The sequence below is a fragment of the Coenobita brevimanus genome, chromosome 50, assembly GCF_032717465.1.
Source record: "Coenobita brevimanus isolate Jiangsu-jjx chromosome 50, ASM3271746v2, whole genome shotgun sequence".
In the NCBI taxonomy this organism is placed as follows: domain Eukaryota; kingdom Metazoa; phylum Arthropoda; class Malacostraca; order Decapoda; family Coenobitidae; genus Coenobita; species Coenobita brevimanus.
This window is the reverse complement of record NC_137003.1, coordinates 43,529,587-43,540,544: the sequence shown is the minus strand read 5'-3', so window position 1 is coordinate 43,540,544 and position 10,958 is coordinate 43,529,587. Positions and strand designations below refer to the sequence as shown.

Here is a 10,958-nt window from a genome sequence, read left to right as displayed (position 1 = left end):
ATACCAATTCATGTGAAACAATAAAACACAACTACTATATCAATGTTTCTTTAATTACAATTGCCCTTTTTCATGATCATTAACAACCTTGAAATGAAAGTGATGTATAATACCATGCAGCAGGGTAATTGTACAGTGTCCTAGGTGATAGCATCAACTACCTAACTGTTCATTATACAAGAGGCTGCCAAAATATGTAGTACTTATTGAAATATAACCACCTGGAATTTAGGCACTCCTCAATTTTCCATATAATCCTTAAATTTTATCTTGATACATGACTGCTATGCTTTTTTTTTTTTTTTTTAAGAGAAATGTTTATTATCAATCTTTAACAAAAATATTAGCTGGAAGTGCAAAGGTTTGGCGTTAAGGCTACATGAATAAAGCTTCCAGCATACTTCACAATGCTGTCAGTAACTGGGGACAATATATGTTATGGCAATCAAGTGAATTTATGGCTTAGACCAAATACTGTGTAGAACTTCCTAAAATGCAACAGGAGGGCAATTGTGCTAAGACTGTACGGGGTAACTGCGACTGATAATAGAGTACATACATACATAATGCACATAATGGAGATACTGATTGTTGTGAACTATTCCACACACTGAAAACAACTACCTAATGCATTTTGTTCATCTGCTGGTAAATTCAGGAAGTAGCTTACCAGACAAATTGATGCTGACTTACAAGCCCCAACTGCAGGATGGAAATGGGTGATTATCTTCTAGCACGCTATCCAGGTGCAGGCCATGGCAATGACTATCGTTATATTGGTGTGTAACACAACTTGACTGAGTCAGAAAACATTGCATGGGATGTTCGCCTTTTTCGTAAACCTGAATCACAGAAAGTGAAGCCCGAGTCTTTGACTTTCAAGGAGCCTGAGGTCCCAGATAAACGGTAGCTGACATAACTACAGTGCTGAGTGTTTTGAAACCAGAAAAACCTAAGTTTGTAAAGACTGAGGGCTGATATTTAAAGATTTTATACCCTTTGATGTTATCAATACATTATCATTAAATTTATCACTAATCCTGTGTAGCCTATGCTAAATGATTTTGAAATATTTCACAATGTTTCGTTCTAAACACCATATGATTTTCTAATGTCTCACAATGTTCTGTTCTCAGCAGATATATAAAAAAAAATATAAACAGCATATATAAAAAAAATGTAAACAGACCAGCCCAACTGTCTCAAATTATTGAGCAACTGCATCATGTTTTCCCACAAATTAGTAAAGTTATTATTTTTGTGCAGCAACTCTTTTCAAAGTACGGTATAATTTTCCCATACATATAATTAGAAGCAATCAACTGTACTAATCACAGTAGTAGTTTCCGTAACATTAACAATTAATGAAAAATGCATTAAAACACTTGCGTCATTACTCCGCTGTGCGATACTGTACTTAATTACAAGACTATAACCTCTTTGAATAGTTTACTCTCCTCATTAACGTACTGTATACCATATTCCATTGTCCTCTAATATATCACGTATGCAGTATGACAGTGCAGCACTTTTACCAAAACCACATATACCAGTATACATTGTACATTTGAATATCTGCGGGTGACTGAGTGATGACCGGAGAAAACCGATCACACTAAAAGCGAGTCTCTGGCAGCTTCTACACACCAAAACAAATCACAACGGCTTTAATGTGTAGCACCTAACCCAAGCAGTGAATCTTGTTTTTGACGCAGTACGTACAGTATACTACACCTGAAACGGAATGGGTACCAGTAGTGTTGAATTCCGACAGATATTTGCAGGAAAGAGGTTGCTCAGAATATTGGGTGCAACACTGTAGGCCTATTGGTTTGCCCCACATCATAAGGATCTGACTGCACAGCAAACTAACTCCCACACCACTTTTCTGCACAGAAAACGGGCCCTCGGGTCACTTTTCTATAAAATTTGACCTTTATGTCCGGTTGTTTGGTTTGGTTTGCTTGGCTTCGCTTAGATTTGGTTGGGGGCATCACATTTCTAAACTGAAAGTAACTCTCAGGTCACTAAGGCTATCCATACTGGTTAATATTCCATTTGACACTGGCATGAGTTATGCATAAAAGTAGAAAAAATTCTGAATACAGCAAAATTAATAAAACAATCAAATCACTAGAAGCAGGTAAAATTGCCCAAATTTGAATAAATAAGCAATAAAATGTAAAATAACCAACCACACTTCAAAAAAACCTACTGTCAACTATGAAAAACTCATTATTGAAAGGCCAGTACACTTGACAAACCGTACCGTAATAATTAATCATTTGAAAACAAATAGCATGAACTGAAAGCTCTTTATCCTGCATTAATATATTTAAGCAATATTTTGGATGGTAATCCTAGAACACCACAACATGATCAAAAGTTCTTACCTTGCCTCTTCCTTCCCTCATTTCCTCTTGCAATTCGTATTTACTCAAACTCCATGCTTATCATGCCCCAAATGAAGGTCAAACACCGTTCATTAACTGACAAAAGCACTTCAACACACTAATTTTGCCCTAAAGGTACATAAACAGAGTCTACAGCTTTCGATACACTGTGCTGGCAGTCACGTGTAGAGCAGGGCTTTAAGAAAAGTTTGACAAGTCCCTCAGTGCAGAGTCCCCTGAAAATTGCAGTACATTAAATGAGTGGACGGCAGGGACACCACACATGTAAACCATGTATTCTATTTCATTATGTAACCCATTGGAGCTAAATGTTTTGGCATTAGTCAGAATATTTAGTCACAATTACCAAACACACCGAAAACATATGGCAAATGATTGCTCACCTTCAACTTAACCCCTTTCGTACAATGATGTGTTTTTGGTTTTATTCTTGCTGCTGGTGAACGATGATGATGATGATGATTACTACTATTACTACTTCTACTACTACTATTATGTCTTGTAGTGAAAAGTTTAGCTGGGATTTTTTGTAACCCCCTTCACAGTCTCTCCAAATCTTTATAAAATCTTTTGGATGTAGCAAGAAGAAACTGGAGTTAATTAAATATAGGTGACTCTCTCTCTCTCTCTCTCTCTCTCTCTCTGTACTTCCTTTTCTTCGGCCAAGGTTACAGCACGAGAATAAGAATTTACACCTGTATTTTTGACACACCTTGAAGCTTTCCAGAGTGTCGAATATAAACAGTATATATAAATGCACTGCAGACACGCCCTCACCGTTTTACATAATGGTATATTTCTCTCTCTCTCTCTCTCTCTCTCTCTCTCTCATAAAATATATGTGTCTTCTTTACCATCACACTTCCTACGAGCGTAAAGAAATATTGATAGAAATACTAATAAAAAAAAAGAAAGATAGGTGGATAGACAGATAGACAAATTCACAGAGATAGATAGACAGACACGCTCGACTTCCGCCTAAGCTACTGACGGGCGAAAAAAACACGATTAATCTTCTAAGACGCTAACCAACGCATTCCACGGGCCTAAAAATGAAAATGGAAAGGCGTTGAATCCACTCACACTTCCCACGGCACGACAAACAAAGATTTAGAGTGATTTAAAGAGCGTCCATCAAAATGAAACTCAGGAAAAAGAAAAAAAATAGAAAAATCCCCCACACTTTCATACTGACCTGGGGAGACAATGAGGTAATTTCGAGGTTTGAGACTCCAGGGCCCCCGGGGTATATAAAAGGATGGTCTTCAGGCATCAGTCAGCAGTCTCTCCTCCGTCGTCTTTGAGGCAACAGCTGGGCATCATGGTAATAGAGCTTGATTATCTCCAAAATTCCTATAATTACCTTCCAACAACCTGGCATATTTTTGCTTTTCAGAACATCAGAATTTTCTTGCTGTGATTTCTTTCCTCCTTCTTTGCATTTAATATTTGGGGAGTTATAATCATTTTTGAGGGAATAGATTGTTATTATTATTATTATTATTATTATTATTATTATTATTATTATTATCATTATTGTTATTATTATTATTATTATTTCAGATCAACACGTACCCTGTGAGCTGAAGAACGTGAAACTTTTTTTTTTTTTGGAATTTTTTTATACCTTGAATAACAGATGATTTCTAAAACTTTATTTCTATTTTATTTCGAAATTTTCCTTTAAAAATTTCATACGGTATTTATCCATGCTCTAAGGAGAGAGAGAGAGAGAGAGAGAGAGAGAGAGAATCCTTTTGCCTATTATCTCTTCAGACGTGTAATTTAGATAATTAGTGTAACCATAATTCATTCATTTCAAGTAGACAGGTACTTTCGTCCTTTTGGAGCTTATTTCACGTAGCTCAGTTGCAGAAATAGACAGTGCTACAGCTCTACAGTCTTCCCATAACACTTCTTCGTGACTAGCACCATGTCAGCATTCAAGATGGACAGAAGGCAAATTTATAAGTCAATAGGTTCCTTATTGTTCAATGTAAATCGTCTGTAAATCCTGCTTTCTTATTTATTCCTCTGTAAATCCTGAAATCTTACTGAAATCACCGTTTGTAGAAAGCGTACACAAACCGGGATGCTTTTGTGGAAAATATAATGACTCTTACACGCAATATTACTGTTTTCAAAGTTTATAAGTAGTAATTTTCGAGACATTAATATTTACTGTTTACCTATTCCAGAAACTCTACCTGTTCATCGTGGCTTTGGCCCTCCTGGTCGCCTGTGCTATGGCCGCTCCGGGTGGCCATGGTGGCTACGGCTATGGTGGCTATGGTGGACATGGTGGCTACGGCTATGGTGGCTATGGTGGACGTGGTGGGGGCTACATTTCCCATAGTCATGGCTATGGGGGATATGGTGGTGGCTACAGAGTTCATGGTAGCTATGGCTATGGAGGCTATGGTGGCTATGGAGGCGGTCATGGTTATGCCGGTGGGGTAGGCAGTGCTCACTTCAACATTGGTGGTGGCTATGGCGGTCATGGTGGTTATGGCTATGGTGGTTATGGCGGTCATGGTGGTTATGGATATGGTGGTTATGGCGGTCATGGTGGCTATGGCTATGGTGGCTATGGTCACCACGGAAAGAAGTAATCACCACAGCCACCACTGCACTACGAATATAATTTATCTCGACATAATGTAAATGCTCGAAAGTAAATAATAAAACAAGTTCCCCTAAAAAAAAAAAGTGTTTCTTATTTTAAAAGGAAAAAATCACAGCATCCACTCTTTATAATTCGATTATTATTTATCTCGACGGAATAACAGGGTAATCCATATATGTGTTTCTCCTCTTCCATACCACTGTAGAACTTCTTGTGTGTTGAGAGGACGGCTCAGTCAGAGTTAGTAATATCTATCAGACCTCATTTATTAATTTCCTGTTCCCACTGCTACACCCACGCCCATACCAGCAGACTGTGCCGTCCCCCGGAACTCAAACTCTCTATTACACCTTACCATTTTTTTTCCATCACTCCAAACCCCCGTTCTCTCCTCAGTTTATACCTAAACTTCATTTTCGATTTCATCGTCTGGTTTAGGGCCGAATTGAAGGGTGGCAGAGGAGGCTTCTCAGCTCCTTTTTCATAGCGATTTATATTGCCTATGACGCCTTAACATTCTTTATACTTTGTCTACATTGTTTAACTTGTGACACTCTTAGCAGACATAATAAACGATAAGAAGAAAGTGTCGCGAAATATCCAGCGTCACTAATGAAACGACTCTGATATTAACGAAAATGTTCTTGTTTTGGGCTTGAGAAAATCGTAATTGTACTCAAGAAAAAGGGAGATGGTGAGGAAAATTGATATGAGGAAGATATGGAAGAGGAAGTGGAAAACCAGGATGAAGAGAAGGGAGAGATGTATGAAAAGGGGTATGGGAAAGAGGAGGGAGATGTAGAGGTATATAAGAGTGGAGAGAGGAGAAGAGATATGGAGAGACCAAGTACGGTTTAATAAATACAGTTTGTAACCTTGAGATACATGGGATTCCTCTCGGCTATATATATATATATATATATATATATATTGATCTATCTATCTATCTATCTATCTATCTATCTATATATATATATATATATATATATATATATATATATACCCTGGGTTTGGTATGAAGTAATGAAACAGTTAAGTGTGGGTATATAATTATGTCCTGCTGGGTTCGTCGTTAGATTGGTGGGAATAAGGAAAAAATGAAGGAAAAGAAAGAAAAGAAAAAAAAGGAAGAAAAAGCTAGAGAAAATAAAATAAAATTCAGAAGAGAGAGAGAGAGAGAGAGAGAGAGAGAGAGAGAGAGAGAAGGATGAGATGGAAAATTGTGAAACGGTTGATTGGAGGTCATGATGCCACGGCCACTCCATTGAAGACAAGCTGCTATGGTGACCTGTAAGACAAAGAGATATCGGCATATTATCGGCAAATTATCGCCAAACACGAATAGACGAACGAATTGCCAGAGAAATGACCAAACAGAATTGGAGATAAGTTTAAGGTGTGAGGTTACCTGTGCGTATTTAATCTGTGGGTAGGAAGGAAAGTGATCTAATTTTTCTGCCAAGGTGTGTGCCTAGGAGGTACTGTACTAGACATTTATAGAACGGGTTTGGTAGGAAGAATCAGAACTTTGTGCACAAGTACAAATGTCGTAAGTACTTTCTCACTGGAGACTTTCTTTAACCTTATCACTGCGGAGGGTCTCTAGTGGGATGAATAAAATCGTCTGACGGTACAAAATATAAAGCAGAATTGTGATTACGGTACCGAAGGAGGGGAGGGAATTAATACAGCGCATACACAGGTTAAGGTCCTGAGAGAATGAGAAAGACAAAAATCTGAGAAAGAGGGGGAGAAAAATAGGGAAGGCTTAGAATCAACGCCTTTCGCCTGCACAGGGTCATACGACAAACACTGTTTTCTGAGTCCTAATCCTCCCCTAGAACAGGTTTCGCACCAATATTTTTTCAGTCTAGGTTCCTGATTGCACTGGTGGGTTAACAGGGTAAAAGGCGAAGCTAAGTGAGAGGTGAAAGGGTAAAGGAGAACGGGTTGATGTAGCCTGAGGGAGAGGAGACGCTTGTGTGAGTTTTTGTTGGGGTTACCGTAAACGAAGCCTTGATTAACCTTTTGTAGATAGATACATCGGTGGTAGGTGGGGGCGCCCACCACCCACTCACTCGATGTAGTGCTGCTCTCGGATGTCTGCCCTTTCCTTTCTTCCTTCTTTCCTTCCTGCCTCTTCTAGGGTTATTTCCTTCATTCATTCCTCTTCCTTCTGTCTACGGGTGACTTTTCACTCCCTTTTCTGTCTTTCTTTCCTTCATTCTTTCCTCTTCCTTCTGCCTATGGGTCATTCTACACTGAGTGACAAGTCAAATGGTTTCCTGTACACCAGGAACTCATTTACTGCGCTGGGTGGTAACCATATAACCAAATTATGGCATCTGGTGGTTTAGTGGGTAATTAAGGCGGTCCAATCGGATTGAGCCTGTGCAGGTTTATATCCAAGGGATGGTTGAGGTTTATTGCTCACGTAATGTCACTCAGAGATGAGTGAGGCTGGTCACTTTCATCTTAAATGTCAGGACCAACTTGCATAGCCCCGGGCTCCTACGCTCCTCATCTGGCAACACAGGATTGGATGATGGATGGATGGAAATAGGTAAATGATGTAAATAAACATATTATGTAGATATAAATAAATTTTACTTTACATTCACAGTCCTTTGACTATCAGCTGAATTTAATAGTCTGACGATTTTTTTGTTTAACTGCCTTCGACTCTAGGCATAGACTGTAACAGCCCGTTCCATGAGGCCCAACAGTTTTCCTACGTACCATACACCTCCACATGTCACCACTTAGGCACTAACACCAGCCAGCCATAATGAATACATAATAAGGCTGTCTCATAAATGACCTGTGTATTGGCATTAGCGTTTTTTTTTTTTTAGAGGAAAGAAAATTAGATTACGTTCACCTTAACTCCTTGCTACATTCACATGACTTCATTCAGTTTTAGAAAAAAAACTTTTACTTATAAATGGATAAATGAACCCTATATCAAATCCCTTTAGTTCCAGAAACGACCTTTGAGTTCAATAAAATAATCGGGAAGTAAGAATGAAGAGAATAAAGATGTGTTGAATTAGTCTGTGTTTTATGCTCACTTGTGTCACTTTTGGCACACGAGAACTTTCATTTTTACTCATTTTACTGTGGTGAAAGGTGAGCAGATGTTGTGGTGTGAAAGGTGAGGTGGTGAGAGATGGACTCGTGTAATGAGGAATAGGTGGATTCTGGTGTGGTTTACTGGTGTCACGTCGAGTGCGAGATTAACTGGCATGGTGTGGAATAGATGGAAGGCTGATGTGGTGTGAAGCAAATGAAGGACTGGCGTAATGAGGAGTAGGTGGATTCTGATGTGAGGTGGAGTGAAAAATTTAATGTTGAACTGAAGATAAAATGAATTTGTGTGGCTGATTTATATGTGGAGTAAGTTGGAATTGCATGAGTGGTATAGTTTGAAGTGAGAAATGAAATGCTGTAGTATGATTGGTGTTGTGTGGTATGGCAGATAGACTGATGTAATGAAGAATGACAGGTAAACTGTTATTATGAAACTGATGGCATGACTGGAATAGTGCTGTGTGAGATGTAGACTGGTAGCGTAAAGTGAAAAGTGGACTGGTATAGATCGTAAAACGTGAACTGGGGTCATTTGCCACAACATGAGGTAACCCGATATAGCAAAAAGAGAAGAAATGGTGTGATGGAGAAGGGTGCTTGGTGTGGAGCGGTGTAACATGGAATAGGAATATCTTGGGAGTTTATAAGTCTAATGAACGGAAATACAGCAGTTCCCCAACACTCCTCAAGACATTTCCTTTCTTCATCAGGTGAAGTACGAGGTAATTTGATATGACTACTTTTTCCATTGGTAATCGTGAGCACTATGTCACCAACGCTGTACTGCAAGCTTATGATTTGGTTACATTCATTGTGGTGACGCCTTTTTTTTTTTTTTTTTATTGATCCCTCTGCCAGACGTGTATATTCAGATTAGGTAGACCTTTGGCAGTGAAGTGATTAGCAGCGATATTCATTAACTCGTTTTTTTGCTCAGTCATACTTTTTTCTTTCATTCTCGAGAAGTCTTATTGTAATCATGAAGTTAAATTTTCAGATTTTTTGATTCAGTAATTATTATGAGAGGTGCTAAATCTGTCTAGTTTTCTGTCATTTATACTATGATATGTAAGCTATATTTTTCTAGAACTGGTGAAAAATCCCACCATCTTACACAAGAAAATGAGAACCAATGTGTATTATTGCAAAGTATACATTTTGAGACTTTGTATGAGATCCTTAATATAGCAGCCGGTCGGTGTTAGCGTGTGTAAGCTGGTCGTTGTCATAAATACATACATACATACATACATATGCACAATATCCATCCATCCATACGTATATACATAAATACCTTCATACACACACACACACACACACACACACACACACATATATATATATATATATATATATATATATATATATATATATATATATATATATATATATATCCATCTATCTATCTATATATCTGTCTATATCTATCTATCTATCTATCTATATATCACATTTTCTTATGCAATATATTACACTACTTATCAATTTTTAAAGACTTTCATCAAAATCGATTGAAAAATACCAAGAAAATATATAATGATTCCAATACTAAAGCGTGACTATCAGAGCCACAATTTTAGAGCTGATGTCACTGAACCCACCCACCCTCTCTCTTTAAAAAAAAAAAAAAAAAGCTTGTAGTAAGAAAACTGGAATTGTACAATGGAGTAACATTTGGAGTGGTCTATTGTCGTGTGGAAATTGGATTAGTAGGTGATATGAAGGGAGATGTGATACAGGTGAGATACAGAGGCGTATAGGTGTGAAAGAGTGAGGTGTCGTGGAGTAAACATTGAAGAGTGTGGTGTGGTGTAGCAAATATTGAAGAGTGTGGTGTCGTGGAGTAAACATTGCACAGGTTTAGCTTAGGGTTTATTAAAGAGGAGATACTGTTACCTTTATCTCACTTCTCTACGTGGAAAGATAAAGTCATCATACACAGTTCCATTTTATTACTTAGCTCGACATACAGGTTAATAAGTTATGATCGCCGTGTGGTTGGGATTGCGTGGATTACTTTCCGTAACCGAAGCCGCCAAAGCCTCCAAAACCACCACGTCCGAAGCCACCAAAACCGCCATAACCACCATAGCCGCCATAGCCACGACCATAACCTCCATAGCCTCCATAGCCACCATAGCCGCCATATCCACCATAGCCGCCATATCCACCATAGCCGCCATATCCACCAAAGCCACCAAAGCGGCCAAAGCCACCGGGAGCCGCCATTGCAACGGCCAGCAACAGGGCCAGAGCCACGGAGAACAGAGTGAATTTCTGGAAGGTTAAATGGGAGACATGAATTATAATGATACTCTCTCTCTCTGTCTCTCTCTCTCTCTCTCTCTCTCTCTCTCCGCCATCAGCAGGCAAGGGAACCATTACTCTTTACAATAACTCTTCTGTCCCATATAAACTTGGGGAACAGGATATGGCTGATGATACTGATGAAGCTACTGTTACAGGTTTTTCACGTCCAAGAGGTAAGCACATGTAAGCCAGCAAAGTCATTGATTTCGTAGTTCATAGAGTGTTCAGAAAATCTCACCAGGAGTATTGAACATTATAAAACATTAAAGTATTTTCAAAGGACTAAAAAAATCGAAGTCAGAATTTTCAAAGGACACCGTAAAAAAAATTCTATCTACAACTTTATTTTTAAGAGCGAAGAGGGCCTCGATGCCACATAGATTAGGTGAAGAGTCAGGCTATTATGTTGATACTTAAGGTGCTTTAGACGACTATAATCTCGACTTTTGCAATGACTGTTTTCATTCTCAACCCCTTGGAAATGGTGACGTATTTTATTGGTGTATTACATTTACTTC

The 10,958-nt window shown here is 38.5% G+C and overlaps 2 protein-coding genes across 2 annotated transcripts in view; one reads left to right on the top strand and one right to left on the bottom strand.

The window, feature by feature from the left end:
- The first annotated feature begins 3,672 nt into the window (after nucleotides 1-3,672).
- Nucleotides 3,673-5,026, top strand: LOC145399754 (uncharacterized). Its single transcript, XM_080272302.1, has 2 exons — nucleotides 3,673-3,738; nucleotides 4,613-5,026. Exons 1-2 carry the CDS (start codon nucleotides 3,673-3,675, stop codon nucleotides 5,024-5,026), a joined length of 480 nt encoding a protein of 159 aa, XP_080128428.1.
- Nucleotides 5,027-10,143: 5,117 nt separating this feature from the next.
- LOC145399753 (uncharacterized) overlaps nucleotides 10,144-10,958 on the bottom strand; it is a 2,909-nt gene continuing 2,094 nt past the window's right edge. The window contains exon 2 of the mRNA XM_080272300.1: nucleotides 10,144-10,407. Coding sequence (XP_080128426.1) covers nucleotides 10,144-10,407 — 264 coding nt within the window. The remainder of the gene's footprint in view (nucleotides 10,408-10,958) is intronic.